The sequence below is a fragment of the Chamaea fasciata genome, unplaced genomic scaffold (genome assembly GCF_029207755.1).
Source record: "Chamaea fasciata isolate MVZ Bird 193981 ecotype frontalis unplaced genomic scaffold, bChaFas1.0.hap1 SCAF_25, whole genome shotgun sequence".
NCBI classification, from domain to species: Eukaryota; Metazoa; Chordata; class Aves; order Passeriformes; family Sylviidae; genus Chamaea; species Chamaea fasciata.
The window spans coordinates 724,751-749,348 of record NW_027094110.1 but is presented as its reverse complement, the minus strand read 5'-3'; the positions used below and the strand labels follow the sequence as shown (position 1 = coordinate 749,348).

Here is a 24,598-nt window from a genome sequence, read left to right as displayed (position 1 = left end):
TTTTGTGCTGGTCATGTGCGGGGGTGTCGGTTTTGCTGCAAGAAGGAGAGTTACACTGGGAGTAAACCGCTCAGCCCACCTCTAATGAGGGGTTGCAGCTGCTCCCTCTTGCAGCGCTGTGAGTGGACAAAGTTGGCCCATCAAGGGCTCCTGTCCAGGGTGCTGTGGTTTGTGAGCCCGACAAGAACCCCAGAGCAGCTGTTTCTGTGCTTGTGTGAGCCCCTAAATCTGCCCTGCTGGAAACAGGAGGATTGGTTGGAAGAGAGAAGAAGCATGACCTGAAATAATATTGTAAAACATCTTTATTAGTTCACCGTAGGAGCGGAAGTACAAAAGCTTCCAGGTAAAACTCTGTCAAGTGAAAGAGACACAGAGGAAAAATGGTCAGAACTGCAAACACCCAGTGCTAAATAACAAAACTCTCAGCTGGGCAAGAAATCCTCCCTGGTGTCCTGAGTTGCCTCACCACGCCTGGGGCTGCTCCCGTGGGTGAGGAACCTCCCTGCAGGAGCGGCCCAGGCTCAGCTCGGGCTGTTTGGGGCGAGGCCGCTCCCGCAGCCGCCCTTGTGCGTTGGGGGCCGGCGGCCCTGCCCTGCCAGGGGCTCCGGAGAGGGGAGCCCGGGGCCGAACCCCCCGGGGCACTGCCCTGATCCCACCGGAGGCGGTGGGCCCCGGGTCAGGAATCCTCTGAGCTGTCTCACCCCTCTGTAGCAGCTCCCCCCTCCAAAACCCGCACAGACCGGGCGGTCAAAACCTCCTGGTGCTCGTTGTCCAGGTGGTAAAACATGCAGGAATAGTCCTACAAAGCTTCTCCCTCTCAGGTTACTGCATTGCTGGTTCTGCTTATCTGGAAGCACTTCCTTCCCTCCAGATGCTTCAGGGAGAAACATTTCCTCACAGTCCAGGGGGTTGTTAAAAAAAGGCACCATTCAACGTTTTTAATGCTTTTAAACAAACAAAAGCCACTGCGTTCACCCCTCCCCTTTTCCTAGCTCACAAAAACCTGTGTTTTAACTCACGTTATCACTAATCACTGCTGACCAAAGAGTAACAAATGAGGGAAGGAGTGACCAGAACTGGTGACCTCTTGCTCTGGAAGTAAAAATGGAAGGAGAAGGTTTAAATCTGCTTTTCCAGGACTCCTGTCACCGGGGCCAAGTCCTGGGCAGCCCCCGGGTGGACCCCGCTGAGGGGGTGTTGGCCACAGCCTCGGTGGGAATTTTGGGGTGTTCTCGGTGTGTTCTTGACCTGCACAGCCTCGTGCTGCTCCCCTGCCCGGGGAGCACTGGCTGTCCCCTCTCTGAGCTCGGCAGCAGCGCCCAGAGGCCCCGAGGCCACCCCGGGTCCGGGTGGGACAGCCCAGCTGTGCAGCCTGTCCCTGCAGAGGCCTCTCCTCCCGCTGGCCGGGCACAGCACGGTCCCTGCGCTGCTGGGACAGTCTGTCAGCGGGAGCTGCAGCCCCACAGCCCCGTGGGGGTGGCAGTGCTGGGGGAGGCCAAGGGGAAGGGCTCCAGGAGCTACTGGGCAGCCTGGGCATCCTGCTCCCCCTCGTGCGGGTTCTTGCCGTCGTTCTGGATCAGCCTCACGATGTGTGTCAGATCCAGGCTGCGGGTGAGGATGTCCAGCAGCATCTCGTCCTTCTGCACGCCCTCCATGAACTCCTCCAGGGACAGCTCGCCTGCAGAGAGCGTTCACAGAGCTCTGTTCAACCCCACAGCTCTGCTGTTGAACCCCACAGCTCTGCTGTTGAACCCCACAGCTCTGTTCAACCCCACAGCTTGTTAAACCCCACAGCTCTGTTCAACCCCACAGCTCTGTTCAACCCCCAGCTCTGTCCAACCCCCAGCTCTGTTCCACCCCACAGCCTCGCTCCTCCCTGTTCCAGCCCCCCCAGGACTGGCACAGCCCCTGGAATCGGGGTCTCAGCACTGGCTGTTGTCCCCAAAGCCCACCCCAGCTCCCACCCGGGAGGGGCTGTGGGCAGGGCCCCCTCGGGCAGCCCAGAGGGGATGGGCAGCTCCACCTTCCCAGGGAGCCACCCCCTGGCAGCTCTCCTGTCCTGGGCTTTGGGGACATGCAGCAGCGGGAGCTGCTCGGGCAGGCCGCAGGGCAGGGGCGGGGGAGGCAGGAGCAGTGCCCTGGCCAAGGAGGGGCTCACCATCGCCATTGATGTCGATCTTGTTGAACACCATGTCCGTGAACTCCTCCGCCGTCATCTTCTCCTGGCAGCGGTTGATGGATCGAATGGCCTGGAGGGAACCAGGAGCACAGGCGGTTACTGGGGGCTCTGCAGGTCTGTGTGTCCGTCAGAACAAGTGGCCAAATGACCAGACATGAAAGCCCAACTCTTTTTCGGGGCTAACACTTGTTTTCAGGCAGTTAGGCTTGGAAAGGAGTAAGTCCTGTCTAAAAAGCTGGAGATTAAAACCACCCAAAAAGGCAATCAATGCTTTACAAGATTTAGTGGGCATCCCGGGATAAGCCAGAAGCCATTCACCTCTGAAAACCCTTAGATTAAATTCAAGTGCTTATCTTAGCCCCAGTTTCAGGAACAGGGTTAAGCAAGCTGCCGGGGCAGGACCAGGGGCTGCCGTGCGTCCCAGGGGTGTGGGAGGCAGCGGCTGGGAGCGCTGGCAGAGGACAGCAGCAGGTTGGGGCAGCGCCTGCTAATCGACCGTGGAATTCACTGGGCTGGAGCTCCTGTGACAGCCTCTCTGTGTCCCTGCAGCCAGTGGCCACCTGGGGCAGGGAGGGAAGAGCTGAGCCCACTCACTTTGATGATGTTCAGCAGCTCAGCCCGGTCGATGCAGCCGTTCCCGTCCACATCGTAGAGCTTGAAATACCACCTCAGCTTCTGATCCACCTTCCCCTTCAGCACCAGGCTCAGAGCTGCCACATATTCCATAAAATCGATGTAGCCATCCTAAAAGCAGAAGGTTAGAAGCTCAGGTGAGATTAAAAGCAGAGAGTCAGGCAGGAAAGGATTTTCTTGGTCTGGTCCGTCCACCCTGAGACCAGGAGCTCGTGGAGTGCGGTGGTGAAAGCCGAGGTCACACCTGAATCTGTGCAGAAATGCTGTAGAATCACAGAATTATAAAATCAGTAAGGCTGGAAAGGCCTCCAAGATCAAGTCCAGCCTTGGACCGTTACATGTTGGGAGGGCAGGGACTGGGTGGGTGGGTCTGGCTTGGGGACTGAGGGCTGGCCTGTGCTCAGGGAATTAACATGCCAGGCATTAATTACCAGCCCAAAGCAGCGGGGATTCAGGGGTCAGAGAGGTTTATGCAGATGAACCCCAATAAATTACCCAACCCCATCCTGCCTGCACACACCTACGGCTCCTTTCTCCTGGCAGGGGGTCTCATGTCCAGGAGAGGAGTAAATGCAGGGGTCACCCCGGCACTCTGTGTGGGGTGGTGTTCCTCTGTCCCTGCGCCATTCCTGTACCTGCTCCACGTCTGGAGCACAAACACTTTTATCGTTGACTTTCGTCCCGGGTGTTTGCCCACCCCAGCTCACACCACGGTGTTTGAGTGGACCCGGGGTGGTGGCACCACTGCAGAGCTGCTGGAACAGCTCGCGGCCACCAAGCTGCCCCCAGAGCCTGCCCGTGATGCTCACAGCCTCCAGAAGGTTGTTAAAATGCCTCCTGCCCACCACAGAGCGTTCCCACGGGGCTTTGGAGGGAAATGGTTCTTGCTGTGGTTTGTGGCACTGCCCTGAAGTGCCCAAGAACCGCGTGGATGCGGCACTGGGGGCAGGTTCCCTGGTGAACCCGGCAGAGCTGGGTCAGCCGCGGGGCTCAGTGGTCTCAGGGGCCCTTCCCAACCTCCGTGATTCCATGATTCCCTCCACAAACCAGGGGCAGAGCATAAGCCGGGGTTTTGTCAATGAACACGGCACCGCCCCAGGGCCGGTTCCAGGGGAGATCATCTGCTTTATGCCGCTGCTGCAGGAGCCAGATTAGGCACAAATAGCTCCTAAGCCCCATTCCCAGCAGGATTTCCTGTGCATCAATTCGCTTTTCGGGCACCCATTCAAACACCGGGCGGTGAGCAAGGGAAAGGCCAAGGCGCAAGCCGAACACCTGAAGGATTTAGGGCCTGATTTGCATTTTTGTCAATGGGATTAATGCCACTAAGCCCTTTGGGTTGCCATACAATAAACTCCTCATCTCGAAGGAGGTGCAATTTCAGGTCATTTGCAAGTAGAGGAGGATGCAGTTTCCTGTTGGAAACGCGGCGTCCATCTGCTTCCCTGGTACAGCTCCTGAGCTGGAGGAGCAGCATTCCCAAACCCCTGCTATGGGACTGCATTCCCAAATATATGTTCTGGGACTGCATTCCCAAATCCCTGCTCCAGGGCTGCATTCCCAAATCCCTGCTCCAGGCCTGCCCCGCTCTGGGGTCCAGCACAGCCACGGCCTGGGCTCAAAGCCTCTCCACAGGGAGCCCGAGCTCCTTATCCCACTGAATAAAATCCATCCCAGTGCAATCCATTTACAGTTCTAAACAATGCCAACAGCCCCGGCCCTGCTGGGGACTCATGAATGCAGCCCTTGTCCTCCCAGCGACTGTCACAACATCCAGTGTCTAAGGACTAAAGGGCACTTCGTTTTAAAGGGATCAAAGACTGCCAGATAAAACCCCACTGTTTGAAAAAGGAAAATAGCAGTTCTGGGGGAAGTCTCTGCCTCCTCGCAGAGCAGGCGGTGGGTGAAGAGTTTATGCTGGCATTTTTCACGTTCCAGAACTGATTCTACAATTTATGAGGCCGCAGTCCACCAGGCTGCGCACACTCAGAGCAGTTTCTCTCTCACACCCACCCAGCCCCAGCACACGGGATCAGAGCACGGCCGAGTGGGAAGGACAATATTTACCTTATTAAAGTCAAACGTCTCAAACATTTGCTCAACGTATTTGTTCGCTGCCGGACTCAGGTTTTTCAAGCCAAAAAACTGTTTGAACTCGTAGAGGGTGAGCTGGCCAGAAGGACACTCTGTCATGAATTTCTTGTACCACTGGTGGCACTCGGTTGTGCTCAGCTCCTCCACGGTTTTCCCGTCCATGTTCCCCATCTCTCCACACCAAGAGCTGGTCCCTTTGCAGCCAAAAACGGAGGGTTTGTGAAATTTAGGAGAAAAAAAAACAACCTCTCAATTCTGCTTCTTGCCTTCCAAGTCCAGATGTGCCCAGCACTGCAGGGGTCAGAGCATCAGGAAAACCCCAAGTGCCCGGTGCTGTACAGATTCCAGTGGTGATGGACACGGGAGACTTCGTCTTCCCGGGAAAACCCAAAAGCACAAAACCCTCTTTGGACGGGAAGGTGACATTTAAGTACCCGGCAAATCCCTCCCCAGCCAATGAGTGGTGGCTGCCTCCTGCCAGGCATTAAGAGTTCAGGGTTAAAATAGAAAAGGGGTAAAATGGGGAAGTCTTGCAGATTACAGGCCCAGCAGGAGATTAGGAGGGTGGAATTTTCTCTGTGATGAGCTAATCTCTTAATCCACTTCACTTATCGTTTTTTTGGGGGGCGGCTGCTGTCACATGAGCAACAACTTTTGCACCAGAACCAGAGTGAGAAGAATGAGAGAAAACCACTCTGAATTCCCTGTGCTGTTATTGCTCTTTGCTTTGTCTTCACCTCTCTCTGCCAGAGGATTCCAGAGGGGCTCTAGAGCCTGGAATTCAGGGAGGGGGAAGTGCCACTTCAGCTTCTGGAAGAGATGCACCAGGAGGGTAAATTTGGTGTGAGGAGACAAATATAGAAACATAATTGCTTTGAATGGTGAGGGTTTGAGTGCTTTAATCACAGACAGGAGGAAGGGGAAGGGCCCTCTCCCCAGCTCCAGGGGTCCCGTGTCCAGTTTGGGTCCTGCTAACTGAGTGTTTTTCCCTCAAAATTGTCCCACACTCTGCCCACCCCAGCAGAGTGTCCTGGCTGCTGCGTTACCAACTCAGCTCACACCAGTGGAGTTAAACGCAGCTTCAATTTCCACTTATGATGGATTACCATGAAAAATTCTCCATGTAAATACAACCCAGTCCAATGGGGTTTTTTTTCACTTTGACACACGGCATTCTGCGAAGTGCTCAGGAATAAAATACCCTCAGAAAGCACCATGGGCTGGATCCTTGGCTAGAAGTGAATGGATGTGACTCCAGGCCTGTCCCACAGAGAGTTTCTGAATAACACACAGTTTATATGTAACAACTGCAGTTATCTAACAAGTGACAGAGCCCAGTATTGCCCCTGCACCACAGTAAATTAGGGAAAAACTCTGCTAAAAAAAGCAGTATTACACAATCCTAAAACACTTACGGAAAAGGAATTAAGCTGAGGAACACTAATTGGATGTGCTAATTCTGCGCTCCCCAGCAGGCCCCTGTTGTGCGAGGTGAGCCGTCAGTGCTGCCCTGAGCTCCAGCCCATGCTGAGCCCGCTGGGCTGGGCTGGGCTGGGCTGGGTGGGTGCTCACTCGGTGCCCTGTGCTGCGGCACCCAGGGCAGCGGGCAGCACGTGACAGGACAAGTTGGACGGGCTTTTTTTACAGCAAAATCCACTCTGCATATTTTCCCGGGGAGCAGCGGCAGAGCCTCCCCACCCATCGCTCTGCCCGGCGCGCTGCTGGCCGTGCCTCACGCTCCGAGGGGACCCCACGGGCGCCCAGCTGCTGTCTCAGGGCTTTATTGCCTGGGCTGTGCTGTCCCAGCTACGGCTTGCGGCGGTGGAAGGATCTCCACTTGCTGGGCTCGGTGCTCTGCAGGTCGCTGCGGCGCCGGCCGTGCCGGGCGCTCTGCCGGAACCGGGCACCGCAGACCGGCTTCTGCGCCGTGCAGAACGGGGCCGGCGAGTTGGGCCACTCGCGCCGGTAGAACACGAACTCCAGCGAGCTCAGGGGATGGCCCCCGGGGTGGGCAATCGCCGGCACAAAGCCAGAGCCCAGGGGAGGAGCTGGGGGCGGCCGGTTCCTCGACACTGGAGGCGGGTTGGTGGTCTCTGGCATGGCTTTGACCTCCTCCATTCCTTTGGCTCTCGTGTGGTCTTTGCCAGGGGCTTCTGGTGGTTCAGCCATCTGTGGAGAAAAAGATCCAGAAAAATTGCCCCCACTCCTCACCGTCCCCTCCAGGAGAGCCTGGGAAGCTCCTGCAAGGGCAGTCAGGGCAGTGCGAGTGCTCAGGAGCCAGGGGTTTGCACATCCTTAGCCAAAAATCTGAGCTTGGTGCTGCTTAAAGAGAAAGGGAATTTCAACTCAAATGATGCTCTGGAAATATGGAAGCGACTTGAAACAAATGCTGAGAAAATACGAGTGATAAAAAAGACTTGATCCTCTCTTGATTCTCCATCACAAGAGTGATAAATGCCAGCACCACACACTCCTGGTGGAGCTGTCACCAGCCACAGCCATGGCGAAGCAGCCTGGAAAACCAGATTGTTCAACACAATCGGATCCAAGAGGACGTGGCTGAGATGGCAGAACTTGACACCGTCCTTGGGAGCATCAGCTCAGCGGCTCTGGGTCCCTCTGCAGGGACCCCACAGCTCCCTGAGCCCCCTCCTGCTCGGGGAATGGCTCTCAGCCAATCTTGGGGAAAACCCAAGTGGGTTTTTTTCCCCCCAGAAAGGTGAGGGCCCCATGCAGGGCACCAGGGCCAGGGAAAGAGCCCGTTTGGCCTGAGCATTTGCAAGAGCCCTTTGCAGAGGAGGGGGTGGATATGAGCCCCAAGACACACAGGGGTGACCTGTGACCCAGGGCTGTGCTTGACTGCAGAGATATTTCTGCTGCTGTTACCTAAGCATGACTCAGTTATCTTGTTTTCATTGACGACACCTCCGTGTCAATGGAAACTGGCTCTTCCCTCAGCAATTAGCCACTCTCCTCCTGCCTGTCCTAAATAAATGCTTTGCTGTTTGCTTATTTTTAACCTTGTAAAGAGGTTTCCTACTTTCCGTGACGTACTTGGTGCTATTTTTGTTCCCGGGCTCCTAAATCTATTAGAAGGGGAATGCCTGCAGATTATTTAGAAATCTCCCTAAAGGCTTTGAGGGTAATCACCAGATCCCTACAGGTTCACCACCTCTTTCTGTTACTCATTTCTCCAGGGCAGATGCCAAAAGCGTGACAGGCTGGCCCTCAGCACACAGGGGTTATTTCAGCAGTTGCTGCCACAAGGAAATCTCAGTCCGTTTTCCCCCAGGGGATAAAACAGTGGGATTTTGACTCCTGAAAAGCAGATTTTTAAACCACCACAGCCATTTCAGTGAGGATTGTGCACCCCTGCTCAGGACTGAGATTGTTCAGAAACTGCTGTTTCCACACAGGTGTTTGCTGGTAGCTCCTGGCCGTCCTCGCTGTGGAAGAGGCAAGTACACACAGGACTGTGCTGATGCCTCTGCACCCACCCAGCAGCAGCGCTAAAGTCATTAATTCCCTGTCTTTGGGGCGTGGAGGGGAGGCTGGAGCTGCCTTGGCAGCCCGACTGCTAAGTCATGCAGATGCCTTCAAGATGAGCAAGGCTGGCTGGAGCCCTGGCAGTCCCTGCAGTGATGGGCAGGAGCGGAGCCAGGGCGTGCTGAGCCCTGGGCTCTGCTGCTGCTGTGGGGCTTGGCTGCCCCACGGCTCCTGCTCCTCTCTGGGGCACCTGGAGCTCTGCAGGAACCTCCTCCCTGCCCGGATGAAGACACCTGCTTGCGTGATCCCTGCCTCGGAGGGGAAGCACCAGCTTAAGGTCCCAGTGCTATTTATGGCACTGCCAGCGCTCGATGCCTGAATGAAGAGTCACACGTAATCCTATTGCACCCGTTCCTGCGTGGAGAGATCCCTAATCCCTCCCAAACTGCCTGATGTCTGCCCGAGCAAATCCCCCAGCTGGGTCCCCAGGGAAAGGCGGGCTCGGAAATCGGGGAAGCAGGAAGGGTTCAGTGGTGTTCCCCGGGGAGGAGATCCCTGGGCGGCTCCTGGAGCCGGGCACAGCACTGCCCATCCTGTCCCTGCTCCGGGCCTGTCCCCATGCCAGCACTGCCCATCCTGTCCCTGCTCCAGGCCTGTCCCCATGCCAGCACTGCCCATCCTGTCCCTGCTCCGGGCCTGTCCCCATGCCAGCACTGCCCATCCTGTCCCTGCTCCGGGCCTGTCCCCATGCCAGCAACTCCTTGCCTGTCCCCTGGAGCCATCCCAGGATCCATCCCCGGAGCCACCCCAGGACCACCACGAGTTCTCTGCTCTGATCTCTCAGCACCACGGGGGCAAAGCCGGCTGACGGCAGCAGCGGGATTTGCACAGCAGGGATGGGATGAAGAATCTCACTGACATCACTGGGGCTGATCACCCTCGGAGCAAGGATCAGCAGCCCACAGGAAGGGGACACAGTGAGAGAGTGTCCCTCCTGCCCGGCCGTGAGCCTGGGACACACACCTGTGAGGTGTCCTCGGTGGTGGAGGCCCTGGAGTGTGGCACGGTCTGGGGTGGAGGCAGGAGACAGCACTGCAGGCGTGGGCAGGGCTGGGTGTCCGGGCTCTGGGGGTCATTGTGACCACAGGGGCCACTGTGACCACGGGGTGTCACTGCGTGCTGGGTGTCACAGGGGTGGGGGCTGAGCGGGGCAGGGCGTGCAGAGGACTGCAGGGGGGACATGGGGACCAGGACTTGCAGCCCTGGGAGCCAGCGGTGCTGCCCGTGCCACCAGCTGGTTCTCTGTCCCTGGGAGCCGTTTGCTGCTCCGCCGGCACGCCCGAGGGTTTCTCCTCCCATCCCTCCCTCCTGCAGGTCGCCGCCCTGGCTGCACAAACCCTTCTCACACCTGCGTGTGCAGCAGGAACCATCCACATCTGCGGGTGCAGCTCCTCACCCTGATGCAAAGGCAGATTGTTCTGGGGTGTTTACCCGAATTGGGATCAAAGGCAGCCTCACACTGCGGTGTGTTACATCACAGCAGTGCTCACATGGTTCTTTCTATGCCATAAAATGTGCTGGAGATCTTCCTGAGCTTTGTGCCCAGCCCAGCCCACCAGTCCCTTTGGCTGTGTGGCCTCGGTCACTCAGGAGTGATGGCTGTCCTTCCTTAAAAATACAGCCCAGCCACCCAACTTGGCAACTTTGCTGTGTCTCTGGAGTTTGCGCTTCACAGGAGCCACCGTGCCCAGCAGCACAAGTAGCCTGCTCCTCGTGCTGCTCCTGAGCTTTCTCCCCCTTCGGAAGGGGAGTCTGTGCTCTGCCGGGAGGTGGACGGTGAAGAACAAACATCTTTCATCTGGAGCAAAGAAACGGGAGTGTGCGCAGGAGCCCTGGCAGAACCGTCGAGCAGCTTCTGTTCAGTGGGGTAATAGATTCACCTGGAAATGCCTTCACGTTGTGAGGGTGATGTTTCCCTGCGCTGCCCACCCAGGGTGAGGCAGGAGTGTGGCCGGTGGGGTGGCAGGGCCGGGCTGTGGCACCGCCAGCCCCGGGGCTCAGGAGCACCCCGGGGCAGAGCCAGGGAGCTGAGTCACCCCTTCTGCTCCCGAGGGCAGCGCTGCAGCCCCTCTGTTCTACACTGTAAGATAGATCGTTGTTTTCTTTTAAGAGATGAGACAACTCCAACTAAAAGAGCTATGATGAAACACAGCTTCCGATATTTCCTATAAATATGAGCTTTGTGAATAAAGGAATTGCCTTTCAGCATGAAGGAAATGGAGTCTCAGCTGATTTGCTCCAACAATCCTGTGATCTGTGATTCTTATATTTTGTGTTCCTGTGCTTCTTTGATTCTGTGATCCTGTGATTCTGTGTTTCTGTTGTCCTGTGACCCTGTGATCCTGTGTTTCTGTGATTCCATGTTTCTGTGATTTGTGATTCTGTGAACTTGTGGTCTGTGTTTCTGTGATCAGTGATTCTGTGACGTTGTTATCCTGTGTTTCTGTGACCCTGCGCCCCTGCGCGGAGGTGAGCAGGACAGTTTCCCTCCCGGAGCCGGCTGCAGGGCTGCCGTTTCCCAGTCTCCATCCCATCCCCTCTCTTCCCCGCAGGCAGGACAATCCCTGCTCCCCCAGCCCGCTCCAGCCGGTCCCTGCTGAGTGCCAGGCCGTCTGTCTGTCTGTCTGTCTGTCCGTCTATGGCAGGCACCGGTGCCGGGCACGGAGCCGCCCCTCCGGCGGCAGCCGCTGCTCCGGGAGCGGGGCCGGGAGCGGGCTGCCCGCTGCCGCCGGGGACAGGCACCCGAGCAGCGCCGTGCAGCTGTAGCCCCGCTGGAATCCCCCGCAAAATGCTGGCGGTTACTACAGCTCCTCTACCACAGCCTCGGGAATAAAGCTTAACATTTTCGTTTTCCTTCCCCATTTCCCATGCATTGTCCACTTTTTTTAAGCGCTGCCTCATCATCTGTGCCACGATTAGACTTCCCTTTTGGAATATCTTAACAGTGCTCATTTCTCGCTCTTCACAGGGGATTCAATGTGTTGCTTTAATTTGTTCTTTAAAGCAATCAAGAAGATGCTTTTCACAAGAAAAGCGTCATTTCAAAGCGATTAAATAAGTGATATTTAGTACTGAAAACAAGAAATCTATATTGTTCTGACTCCCAAAACTTGGCAGAGATAGAAGGAGGTGTAGGATCTTAACCTGAAGTTGGAAGCTGTGTTTCGGAGTTAATGTTTTGACAACTATTTTGGGTTTAAAGTTCTCCAGAACTCCCCGCATTTATTAGCAGCCAGTGTTACTCATTAACGCTTTTTACTTGCATGCCCCAAAAAATCGTTAACAGTGCTTGAAATTTGCTTTTGTACCTGAAAGTAGAAATGGTTCGGGGTCGAGCCCCATCGCTCTCAAGGTTTTGCATGAAAAGCACCCAGACCCTGCGCGCACCCCGCTGTCACCGGGTGTTTTGGGGTGGAGGGACAGAGAAACACGGCAGGGAGGGAAAGAGCAAAGCCCTGCAGGGCTGGGGCTGAGGGAACGGCCGGAGCCGAGTCAGGGAGCTTTGGGCTGGATATTAGGGAAAGGTTCCTCAGGCACGGCGTGGCTGAGCGCTGGAGAGGCTCTGCGGAGTGCCAGGAGCGCTCGGACAGGGGTGTCAGACACAGGCTGCGGTTTGCGGCGTCTGCGCAGGGCCAGCAGCACGGGGACGGTCCCCGCTGCGGCTCAGGCCACTCGGGGTCTCTCAGAGCCGAAGGTTGCCCGTACCTGCGCTGATCTCGGAGCACGGGCACCTGGCGGAGGGCGGGCCCGGGGGTGGGGCCGTCCCCGCCCCTCGGGAGCCGCTCGGTGCCGTCCCCCGCCGGTGCCGGGGGATGCCCGGCCGGGAGCGCGGCGGCAGCGCCCGGCTCGGCCACGATGAAGAAGCACGCCCCGCACTCGGTGCAGGGCACCTTCAGCCGCCTCTTCGGCAAGCGCCACTCCAGCCCCAGCGCCACGTCCCTGTTCGCCACCAACCCGCCCTGGATCTTCACGCAGGAGGTGACCTCGGACAGCGCGGGTGGCACCGGTCAGTGTCACCGCGGGCCGGGCGGTCCCGGGGGGAGAGGGCTGCGCTGGGGTCGGGGAGCTCCGGGGGCGCTCGGTGGCGCCGGGATGCGGCAGCGCAGCCCCCAAAGCTGTGCCCCGAGCGGGCGCGGAGGGTCCGCACCTCGGCTGGGCCGGCGGCCGCTCTGGGCAGGTTAAACTCCGCTAAAAGAGCCCCGTGAGTGGCTGCGAATCTGTTTTATTGCTTCCCGTCGCGCTTTCCCACGCCATGTTTGATCTGCACCTTCCCGGGTTTGAGTTATTTACTCATAAACCTGTTTCTCGCAGGGCTGTGAGCGGGGAGGGAGCTGAGGCTTGCATATTCCTCGGGATTTATTTGTGTTTCTTTGTGGTTTTAATTGCAATACGGTGCCCTGGAGGCTCATGTAGGAGGGAGCCAAATTAATAGTAATGGAGCCAGGTAGATAGAAGATAGCAGTTTGAGGACGGAGTTTGGTGGCTGTAAGAGCCCAACAAACTTCCAAGATTAACAAAATGGAAGTGCTGCCTGCTGAGCTGTGCAGGGTGAAGTATTGTCACTGAAAGCAACTGCGAGGTGGTTACACCCCAAAGGCCAAGCTGCTGAAACCAAGATAAAATGAAAATGCGACAGGGAGTTTCATGCACCTCTGCAACCTAGAAGGAAAATTGCTGATTTCTAACTGTCGTAAATCTGAGGAGGATTGAAGCTTCTCTCTGATGTGGTTTGGATTAAAAAAAAGAAAAGAAGTTGCTGTGTCTGCTTATTACAAGCCTGATTTCCGTGGCTGCGGTTCTGCAGCGGCAGTACAAAAGCTTTCTGCTCAGGTGTGGGTCAGACTGCAAAGGGAAAGCCGGGAATCCTGAAAGCCGAGCCCAAGGGCCAGCTCTTGAATCGCTCCTTGGCATCCTCGTGGCATTTCTGCCCTGGATTTGGCTTGTGGAAGGTGCAGTGGCAGCGTGACAGCGGCAGTGTGACACGCGGCTGCGGGGCCGCGTTGACAGCGGTGTGTGGGGTGGGTGAGGAGGGGACAGCAGCCCGGGGACAGCTGTGTTGTAGCACGGTCCTGGCCCGGTTTCTGGGACGTTTCCTGCAGAGCTCCGTGCCAGGAGGAGTCCACGGCTCCTGCCGATCCCCACCTTGGTTTCTCATACAGAGTAAACACAAGTTAAGCAATGTGGAATGGGTGTAGGTTTGCATGTCCCTGACTCAGAGATTCCTGAATATAGTGACTGATGCCACCTCCTCCTCCTGGGAGCTGTGGATACCCCGGCTCAAACCTGCTGCACCTCCTCCAGGTGATGCAACCCCCGGGGAGGAAGACGTTCCATTACATGCGTGGCAAATTGTTTATTTCATTTGCCATGGCTGAGCAAACACAAATATCTCCAGGACAGGCTGAATGTCAGAAAGTGGCCGGAGCAAGGCCAGTGCTTTGGGCCAGCTGCTTCCCGCAGCTTCCAAGGGTGCATTTCCTGATCCCTCCTTCCAGGAAACGAGGCTGGCAGAGCTCAGGTCTTGCTGGTGATGGGCTCCCAGCAGGCAAGTCCTGTTTATCTAGCAAAGAAAACACAACTACAAGCACTTCATTTTCCTTTAATTAAAGCATTCAGGGTAGCAATGCTTAGTAATCTAGGATCAAAGTCCTTGTGATCTTTAATCCAGTTTCTCGCTGGGTTTACCTAGTGACTTGTTAAATATAAAACTCACGTTTCAAGTCTCAGAACTACTCTGTTGCTGCTCACACTGAGTCCAAGCTCTCCTGGTGTCTTGGCCTTAATTCCTGCTCCTTACTCACTCAATGCGGGGTCACAAAATTAATCATCACAGAATCACAGAGTGGTTTGGGTGGAAAGGGACTTTAAAACTCATCTCATTCCACTCCCTGTCATGGGCAGGGACACCTTCCACTGGCTCAGGCTGCTCCAAGCCCCATCCAGCCTAGCCTTGGAAACTTCCAGCAATTTTCTGGCACCTGTGTCCTCCCAGGGACTCCAGCAGCTCCTTCTGAGTGCTTGGGCCCCTCCCAGGCAAGGAGATGCTAAAGGCTTGGTAGGACCAGGCTGGCTGAAGCACGGGCTAATTGGTGATTTGAAAGTTGGAGAAAATGTTCTTTGTGTAAAGAATCACCTGTAGTGGGAGAAGTTTGGTGTGAGGGAGGGGAAGCTGTGATTGCCTGGGATCAGGCAATAGTGATATCAATATCAATCAGTGATAGCAGGGCAGATACTCCTGGGGGTAACCTGGGGGTAGTGGGTGGGAGAAGGGAAAAGCTGATGTGCTTCTGGCCTCTGTGGTGTGTTTGAAGGTCCTGTGGAATTCATCTGCCTCCGTTCCCTCAGCAGAGGCTGTGCTGCCTCATGCCCAGCCCCTGGTGTGGTCGGGTTCTTCATTCCAGGTGTTCATGCAAGCGCTTTCCTTCTGTGGGACGCACACAGAGCCTCAGCTCCTGAGCTCCCTCCTCCTTTTCCTCTAGGCTTGGTGCAAAGCTGTTTCCTTGGGAGCTTCCTCCTGACTTCAGCCCATCCTTCTTCTTCTCCTCCCTTCCTCACTATCAGAGCCTGTTGTTGTGAGCACTCCTGCAGCTTCCCCTTCAATCACAGCCATTTTGTTGCTTCCCCCTCCTTCCTCAAACCCGCAGATTTTCTTTAATGTCGGTCTCCTTGGCTACGAGTTATTTGTGTATCTCCTTCCAGCCAAGGTGGGGTTTACGTGCTTCAGTATTTCTGCTTGTTAATTCATGCTGCTAATCAGACACAAAGAACGTAATTAAATTAATTTTATGAGCTTTATTCACTGTCAGAAATAAACCGGCCCAAGAGGTGTGGTTCCAGGTGAAAGCACAAGGCTGGGAACCAGGAATTCCTGATGGCTTCTCCTGCCTGTCACACCAGGGCCCTGTGACTTCCTGCCCTGCTGTCTCCCTCCATCCACGGCAGTGTGCTGTGGGAAGTCACCCAAAGCAGGCTGGAGTGGGGAAGTGCTGTGAAGCACCAGGAATTACCCCAGTGGGATATCAGTGCTCTGCCCACAGAGTTCTTGGCAGGGCAGGAGCTGTCCCTCCTCCTGGTCAGCTCTGCTGCTGCCTCCCCCTCAATTCCAGCTGCTCAGATCAGCCAGGATTGCATCCTGTTCCTTCTGAGCTGCTTCACCTCCATCCTCTGGAGCTCGGGGAAGGCTCTGGGTGCTCTGCAGGTGTGTGGCAGGGTTGTGAGTGCCTGTCCCGCACACACGGGACCTTCTCTCCCTGTCTCCACTCACCTCCAGGACGCTGAGGTTTCCCTCAGGACCTGCTGGGCTTTGCCCACTCCTGGGCTGCAGCAAATTCTCCACGGCTCCCTCTAAACTCCCACGGTGTCCAGTGCTGTTCTCGCCGGTGCCCGAGCTCGGTGCTGCTGCCAACAGTGTGCTCTCCCTGCAGGTGATGTGATCGAGGTGTACTACGGTGACAATCGCTTCGGGACAGTGACAGACTCTGGCACAGCCACGCTCAAACCCCGGCCGAGGGTCCGGCCGCTGCTGACCTTCCTGCCCCTGGTGAGTCACAGCTGGGCTGGGACCGGGCCCAGCCAGCCTGGCTGCTCAGCCCCCACCCGAGGGAGGCAGAAATGAACAGCAGAACCACTCCGATGACGCTGGGTACGGGGGATTAGCAGGTGATCTCAGTTCGGGGCTGGTGTGGGCCACGGAGACTTGCATTTTCAATTAAAAAATAACTGCTGAGCACGGAGATGATAGAACAGGCTTGCCCTGCAGTTTATCTCAGCACTGCTGGCAGGGTCTGTCCCAGGATCAGGTGTGTTGCTGGAGCCAGCACTGCTGAACCGAGTCCTGCTGCAGCAGAGGAATGAGGTGATGCTGTGGATGTGCCGGGGATGATCCTTTTCAATCTCTGTATGAAAAAAACATTCCCTGCAGAGCTGCCAGTGCTGCAGCAGCAGCTGGGAGCAAGGTCTGGAGCAGCAAGGGCCAAAACATCCAGAGCAGAGGGTCTGGAGGTGGCTGTAACTCCCAAGGCCACGTTTGCTTGCGGCTGGCTTTGAGGAACCCCGTGCAGCGCTTTGCAGAGGTCTCATTCCCTAAAGAGCACAGCGAGGCTCAGGATTCACAGAATCCCAGGGTCTGGCTTGGAGGGGACCTTAAAGCTCCCTTCCACTAGAGCAGGGTGCTCAGAGAGGCTCTGGAGGTGGCAGTAGTTAAATCAAAGTGATGCCCGCAGGTCACCAGGTCAGTGAAGACAGTAAAATGCTTAAATCCTCTGGTCTTGACAAAGAGGTGATCTCTGATAATGGAAGTGTGTGTGGTAGAGGGATTAACAGCAGGAATGCCCCGGGACAAATCCTAAGGGCTGTCACCCAAGCCCTGGTGCTGCCCACAGAGGCACAGCTGGCCCTGGGGCTCTTTTCCCCGTGTGAGGGTCCCTCACAAACCTGGACTTCTCTCACAGTCACAGCTTTAACTGACGCAGTTATTCGGAAAAGGCAGCATTCTGAAGGATCCGTCTGTGTTGGATGCTTGCACCCTTCTGGTGAGGTTTGATGGTGATTTGATCTGGCACAGACTCTTCTGCTGCCACGCACATACCTGCACGGGGTACACACCTGCACGGGGCTGTTCTGCAGCTCCTGCCTTAACCCTTTCCCCCCACCCACGGGGAGCAGCTCGCAGTGAGTCAGGAGGATGCACACGCCCTGCCCCGCGGCTCCTGGGCCTCTGCACCTGGCAGCTCTTCCCACAGGAGCAGCCTCCTTCCCCCGGCCCGCCCGGCCCGGGGCTGCCCTACAGGAATCACAGCAGGCACTGCAGGACGGGGGTCGCCCCCCGGCCCCCTGCCCGCTGCAGCTGCAGGGAGAGCTTTGGCATCCCGGGGGAATCATTCCGTTCAGCGAACCACCACGCTGCCCCAGCTCACAAACAGGGAGTCTGGGGGCAGCGCTTCGTATTCAGGGAAATTCTTGGCCTCTCTGAGAGCCCGGGGTGCGCAGCAGATGTGTTTTGGGGTGGCTTTTGTAACGGGCAGCCTCAAACCTCGGCCATTTAGTGTGTGGGCAGGGTGGGCTCCTGAGAGCCCGGGGGGACCATGGGGACGGGCAGGTTCCCTTCACTGGGGACGTCTGACTGTTCCAGGGATGAAAAGTGATTCCTGGTGGTTACAGTGAAAGCTTCCCCCCACGGGATCCTCAGCAGGCACAAATCTGATTCAGGTACCACAAACTGGAAATGCAGGTTCCTGGCACAGCACCCAGAGCCTGCTGTGAATCAGCTGGAGGTTTTCTGGGCTGGCCACACCCCGAGCAAACACCAGGAACGATCTTCCCAACCATCTCTGCAGACTGGCAGCGTGCTGGGGATGCTTTCCATTTCAGAAGCCAGCTCATGACGTGGGGACGGGCGGCTTTTGAGAGATGCTGAGCGTTAGCAACCGCCGCAGAAGGTTTTGGTGATGAACAGGCTTGCCCAGTTTGAAATGACACGTCCAAAATTACCGCTCCTTTGTGAAGGGCAGACTGTGTCCTCCAGCTTTGCATAGCTCTCTCCTGACTGCCAGGCCCTTTCCCCTCAAACAGGGGATGCGGATGCTGCTGGGAGAGCTCAGACATCTCAGGTTCCCTGTAAGAGAGCAGCTCCCCTCGGGGTGCTCTGGAAACCAGCAGCAATGGATTTCCATAGCAAATGGGAACTGCTGCGTTTTTTTTTTTTCTTTGTGATTTCGGTATCTAAATTGCTCTGGACAATTGAACCATCAGCTCTTGAAGTGCCTCTTTTGGCCTTTGTCTTCCCTCTGGCTCTCAGATAAAGTCCAGGATCTGCCCTCATGCCTTCGCAGCCTTTGGCTTCTCCATCGGCACGGAGCTGTCTGGTCCTTGTGCAGTCCCAGCGATCTGAATTCCCTCACTCCTGGGTCACCAGTAACCGGCTCATTCCCTTGTGGTTATAGGGGACCTTTGGTCATCTGCAGGGTGCTGGATGCAGCAAGTGAAATGTGTGTGTTTCCCTATTATTTTGGCCAAAGCTGCGGCATTCCAGGGCTCTTCACAGGAACCCAGGTGCTGCTGCTGAATCCGCCCTGCCCCAGCAGCCCCTGAGCTCCCCAGCCAGGGCCGTGTGTAACTGTGGTGTGCTGTCTGAGCCTGGATGGGGCTGGATGAACAAACCCAGCTGACCTCTGATCCCGGAGACTTTGGAATCCCGTAGCAATCTGATGTAGAAATGGCGATAACGGCAGTAAAAGGCAAAGGGCAGGGGCTCAATCATTATCCAGGCTTTTGTGCGCAGGAAATGGCTCGGGGAGAGGCGCAGGCTGATGGCAGGATAACATTTCCTTTGTCAAGGGCTGTTAACAGCGCAAACGGCTGCCTGGGCTGCGCAGGAATGCGGCAGGGTGGATGTGGAGCCTGGGAATGGGACGGTGTGTCCCTGGCCGCTGCCCGTGTCGTGTCCCTGTTGGATGCTCCCTCGGAGCTTTGTATCTTTGTGACATTGAGGTGGCCTCAGAGCCTGCCACCCTCGCGGCCGGTGTGTGACAGCCCGGCCGTGCTGGTCACCCCCGGCTCAGCCGCGCTGTGCCCTGCCCATGGGTGCCCAGGTGTGTCCGGGAGCCACCGCAGCCGCGAGTCACAGCGACAGCGGAGCCCTTCTGCTGCCGGCACAGCCGCGGCCGGCGCTCCGGGTGAGTCAGCCTGCCCCAGTGTCTCACGCTGGGTGGCTGTAATTACCCGCAGCGCCTTCGCTTCAGGCGTCCTCCCAGATGTGTAGGCTGCTAAATTGCTGCTCCTGGACCAGCTGAAGGCACTGCGAGTTCTCGGCATGAACGTGGAGGGAGTAACTGAGAGCGGAACACAAACCACCCAGGGAGCAGTTTTCCCCGCAGTGCTCAGATACGCCGGTGCCAGTTTCCCAAAAAGCTGGAGGTCTGTCTGTGACTTCAGCGAGGTGTGTGGCAGCGCTTGCTGCAGAAAAACACCCACCAAAGCCAGGGGAGCTGCTCAGTCCGCTGGTACATGAACGGTGAGGAGCCGGGAGCCCCGAGGGGGATGTGAAATACCTCAACTCCTCTCCAGCCCTCGTGGGAATTGTGTCCATGGCTTGGGCAGCCTTGGTCACTTCACTCATCCCCTCAAATCCTGTCAACAGCAGCTTCCGCGGGGACCTCCATATCAGGGACACTGCCCTGGATCCCATCAGGGCTTGTGGGGACAAATTGCCAGGTGCTTGTCAGCCCTTTGCTCTGATCCCTGGGCGTTAAGACTGACAGCTCTGTTTCCTCAACTCTTGCAGAACGCCCAAGAATCCCACGGGGTGGCTGTGCCAACGCCGTCGGTGCCAAAAGACTTTGAGGAAAAGGCAGCTCTTGGTAAGGGATGTTCTCTGCGGAGCCCTGGCCAGCACAAAGTGCTCAGCAAGCCCTCAGGGCAGGAAGCGTGTGTGTACCGAGCTCTGGAGCAGACAGTCTGCTCGTATATTTTCATGCTAAAATAGAGCTTGCTATTAATTATTTTTTGAAGTCATTGAAAATTAATTAATTCCTAAGGGGTGGGGCAGAGTGACTGTTACAGTTCAGGAAGTTTTAGACAAGGCTGGCAAGGGGCTGGCTCCCCGGGCAGGACACCGCACGGGCCAGCCCCGATGGAGAGGGGCTCACAGGCTGTGCTCTCGCTGCTCTTGCAGGCTCTGGTTCCCAGCTCAATGGCAACTATCGGATGTACAGCTCGGTGGGGGACCTGCGCCCGCAGGCTCTCGATGGGGATGACCTGGATGAAGACATCCCCCCACCGCCGTCGGTACCCCCGCCACCCCCTCCGGCAGCGCCTGTGCCACCCCCTCTGGCCTCGCCGGTCCCTCCACCCCCCGAAATGCTGCCACCACCGCCGCCACCGCCACCTGAGATGATGCCACCGCCACCCGAGATGGTGCCACCGTCACCACCTGAGGTGGTGCCACCACCTCCAGCCATGGCAGCCCCGCCGCCTCCCGCCTCCGCCCTGTCTCCCCCCGGCACTCCGGCTCCTCCAGACTTCATCCCACCGGCCCCGCCGGGCGCCCGGGACCCCGCGCCCTTCACCCCCGGCATCTCCAAGTGGAAATCGGAGACGGTGCTGAACACGAGGCAGGCGGATGCCGAGGGGCCGCTCTGCCCAGCCGAGGCCGGGGCGCCCGCAGCCCCCTGCCCCAAGGAGAGCCTGCAGCCCAAGCCCGAGCCCCACCTCACCTTCCCCAGGTCGGTCAAGGTGCCGCCGCCGGCCCCGGCACGTTCCTCATCCATCCCAGTGCAGGAGGGGCAGCCCGGGCGGCAGGAGCCCGTCCCCAGGCAGCCCCACGCCCGGCCACCGCTCCCACCCTGCTTCACCATCAGACCCGCGGCCAAGGCGCGGCTGGGAGAAGCCGAGCAGAGAAATGCCGGGCTCAGACAGGGCGTTGGGAAGGCGGCTGGAGGCCCTGCACTGAGCCCCAAGCCGGGCCCAGGGCTCAGCCAAGGCACAGATCCCACTGGCCGCCGGTCCCCACTGCCGGGCTCCGAGGGGGAGAAGATTCCCCAGCTGAAAACAGCCGGGAGAGACTCGCCTCCAAAACCTGAACCCCTCACTGCGAACGACCTGGACCTCCCTCCTCCGGACTACCCGACCCCCGAGGACGACTGGAAGGATGCCAACAACCTGAACAAGCTGCGGGACGAGCTGTCGGCGCTGCTGCGCTCCCCGCGCCGGGAGGAGAGGCTGCTGGACAAGCCGGGTGCTCCCCGGGCCATGGACAGCGCTCCCGGCCGTGCTGGCAGCCGGGAGCCGAGGCTCAGTGAGCCCCAGCTCGGCAGGAAGGACATGGGGTTATCCAGGGGAGGGGAGAATGAGAAGAAAGAGGTGCCCAGCAGCCCCCCCAGCACCAACGGGGGCTCTCCCAGCACTGCAGTCACCGCCCCGGAGAGCAGCCCTGACACACAACCCCGCAGCGTGATGATGATCAGGAACGAGCTGGAGGCTGTGCTGTCCCTGAAGAAAGAGGGGAAACCTGCCCCGGGGCTCAGCAGCCAGAAGCAGGGCATGGAGAATGGCATCAGCACCCCGCAGGTGAGGAAGAGCCCCCCTGACACGAGTGACTCAGCGGTGCCTAAACCGGTCCCCAGCCCGCTCCCAGCCCCGGCGGTGGCTGTGGAGAAGGAGGAGACAGATCACGAGGAACATCCAGCAGCTGCTGCTGCTGGCAAGGTGACGGAGGATGTGAGCCCTGCTCCCGGGTCCCTCAACAGCAGCGTGAGTCCCCCAGACCCACCTCAGGGCCCCGCAGAGGAGCCCCCTGCTCCCACCCCCTCCTCACCCGCTGTGTCCCCCGTGCAGGGCCCGGCAGCGCCGGCACAGGGCCCGGCAGTGCCAGTACAGAGCCCGGCAGCGCCCGCACAGAGCCCAGCAGCTCCCACACAGAGCCCGGCAGCACCGGCACAGGGCCTGGCAGCACCAGCACAGGGCCCGGCAGCGCCCGCACAGAGCCCGGCAGTGCCAGTACAGAGCCCAGCAGCGCCCACACAGGGCCCGGCAGCACCAGCACAGGGCCCGGCAGCACCGGCACAGGGCCCGGCAGCGCCGGCACAGGGCCCGGCAGCGCCGGCACAGGGCCCGGCAGCGCCGGCACAGGGCCCGGCAGCGCCGGCACAGAGCCCGGCAGCGCCGGCACAGAGCCCGGCAGCACCAGCACAGGGCCCGGCAGCGCCAGCACAGGGCCCGGCAGCACCGGCACAGGGCCCGGCAGCGCCGGCACAGGGCCTGGCAGCACCAGCACAGGGCCCGGCAGCGCCGGCACAGAGCCCGGCAGCGCCCGCACAGAGCCCGGCAGCACCAGCACAGGGCCCGGCAGCGCCAGCACAGGGCCCGGCAGCACCGGCACAGGGCCTGGCAGCACCGGCACAGGGCCCGGCAGCGCCGGCACAGGGCCTGGCAGCACCAGCACAGGGCCCGGCAGCGCCGGCACAGAGCCCGGCAGCGCCGGCACAGAGCCCGGCAGCGCCCGCACAGAGCCCGGCAGCACCAGCACTGGGCCCGGCAGTGCCCGCGCACAGCCCAGCACCACAGCCCAGCTCGGCCATCTTCCAGTACAAAGTGCACCGGGCTGGGGCCAGCTCGGCCGAGCCGCCCTGTGCCCCGGGCTCGGCGGAAGCCCCCTGCCCGAGGAGCTCGGCCCGGAGCCCCTCGGACACCTCGGGAGCGGGGCAGGAGGAGGTGCTGATCCACCCCGTGACGGGGGAGCGCGTGGAGCGGGGCTCACCCATGGCGCTGCTGCTGGCCGCCCGGCAGCGCGCGCAGCGGGGCCGCCAGGCCGGGGACGGGGCGGCCGCGCCGAGGGCGAAGCCGCCGCCGAGACTCAGCAGTGCCTCGTCGGACACCACCTGCACCAGCTTCTTCCGCCACGAGTCCAAGCCCTGCTCCTTCACCGTGGTGCCTCGGCCGTCGGCGGCCGGCCCCGCGGGGCCCGGCTGGAGCAAAGCCCCGTCCTTCTCCAGCTCCTCGGAGCAGGGCCGGGCCGCGCGGGCGGCGGGCGAGGCGCAGCCCCCCGGGCCCCGGCGAGCCGCCGCCTCCAGCCTGCTCCGGGGGCTGCTGGACTCGGGGCAGCCCAGCCAGCCCGGCCCGGCCCGCCACGGAGGGCCCCGGGAGGAGGAGAACGGGGACACGGCGCTGGACTTTGGGATTATCCCCCCGCCCCCCGAATTCAGCAACGAGGCGGACGAGGGTCCCCTCCCGAGCCGGGAGGAGAACCGCAAATGCCCCAGTGTCCCCGAGAGCAGCCGGGGCTCGGGCGAGCCGCGCTATTTCAGGTGGTCTGGCTACAGCCGCAGCTACGGGGGCCACCAGGAGCCAGCGGCTCCTCTGCCCTTGGAGAAGAGCTGGAGGAACGGCGACTTCACCCCGCAGTACTCGGATCACGGCAGCTCCACGAGTTTCCCCAGCCACGGCCCCAACCCACGGCCGCTGATCAAGAAGCGCCTGTACATGTCGGAGCCCGACAGCTCCTACCCGCGGGCCGCCGCAGCCCCCCGGGCCTCGGGCACCCTCTCCTCCTACGGCCCCGGGGGGTTCGGCTCCACGGCCGGGGAGGGCTCTCGCCGCCTGGGCTCTGCCCACAGGAACGGCCCCTCGGGCGCCCAGGGCAGGCGGGCGGCCACGGACGCCGCCGGGAAACCCACGGCCTACGGCGGCACCGAGGCCAAGTACAAGGGGCAGAACGGGGACTTCTCTCCCGCCAGCATGCTGACAGCCGGCAGGTACGTGTCCCCCGAGCCCACCCCGCCCTGTCCGCGGTGTCCCTTGGCCCCAGAGCAGCCCTGGGGCTCCGGAGAAGTCGCTGTCCCTTGGCTCCTGCTCGCTCCTGCTGCTGCTGCAGCCCAAGGGCAGTGACTGCTCCACGGCTCCTCCCTGGTGCCAGCTGTGACCCCAGTGCCCATCTCCCTCCTCTCCCCACCTCGCCGAGTGGAGACAGGAAGCAATAAAACACATCATTGCAGTGCTGGCTGAAGGCCAAGCTTTGCTGGGTTTTTGGTGACCTGGCCTCTGTTCTCCCTGCAGGCCTGCCCAGTACGGGGGACCCTCCAACACCTTCACGGTCCGCCCGGGGACCCGCCAGCCCATCTCCTACGGCTACCAGAGCCACCGGTAGGCCGGGCCCCGGGGCTGCCCCGCCTGGGAAGGGGCAAGAAGGTGCCTGGCTCGGTCCTTTCCTTCTCCACGGGCACCAGGGACGGTCCCAACCCAGCCTGAAAGTGCACTTGCTTCAAACTGCCGACGGAGAAGGTGGGGAATGAGCCCGAGACTTGGACTTTACTCAAAAGACTGTCATGGAGAGTAGTTACTGCAGAGGCCGCTGCCTTGTTACATGAGCAAACGTGGTTTCCCTTTTTCCCATTTTCCCTCCTGGATTATTTTCAGAATTGCAGCCTGTTAGGCCGCCTAGGAAAGCCAAAGAGCATCCTCAGTTCTCCTTAAAGAGCATCACCACTGGGAAGATTGGTTTCGGTTTGTTTTTTAATTGGTTTAACTCCAGCATGTTTGGGAGCAGGGAGAAACCAACTGAGAGACGTGCGCAATGGAAGCAAAGCAGTGTCTGGCTAAATGTCAGGGATTAAAATAAGAATGTGAGGCCAGTGGGATAGGAGGAGCGTTTGG

At 59.1% G+C, this 24,598-nt stretch overlaps 2 protein-coding genes across 2 annotated transcripts; one reads left to right on the top strand and one right to left on the bottom strand.

The window, feature by feature from the left end:
• Window positions 1-1,517: 1,517 nt before the first annotated feature.
• Window positions 1,518-5,077, bottom strand: GUCA1A (guanylate cyclase activator 1A). Its single transcript, XM_066203957.1, has 4 exons — window positions 4,880-5,077; window positions 2,774-2,923; window positions 2,159-2,249; window positions 1,518-1,678 (listed from the first exon to the last, which is right to left on the bottom strand). Exons 1-4 carry the CDS (start codon window positions 5,075-5,077, stop codon window positions 1,518-1,520), a joined length of 600 nt encoding a protein of 199 aa, XP_066060054.1.
• A 7,188-nt stretch (window positions 5,078-12,265) lies between these two features.
• CUNH6orf132 (chromosome unknown C6orf132 homolog) lies at window positions 12,266-24,173 on the top strand. The gene is made up of 6 exons (XM_066204024.1): window positions 12,266-12,458; window positions 15,877-15,992; window positions 19,734-19,809; window positions 20,124-21,785; window positions 22,488-23,700; window positions 24,002-24,173. Exons 1-6 carry the CDS (start codon window positions 12,308-12,310, stop codon window positions 24,090-24,092), a joined length of 3,309 nt encoding a protein of 1,102 aa, XP_066060121.1. The 5' UTR covers window positions 12,266-12,307; the 3' UTR covers window positions 24,093-24,173.
• The last annotated feature ends 425 nt before the right edge of the window (window positions 24,174-24,598 follow it).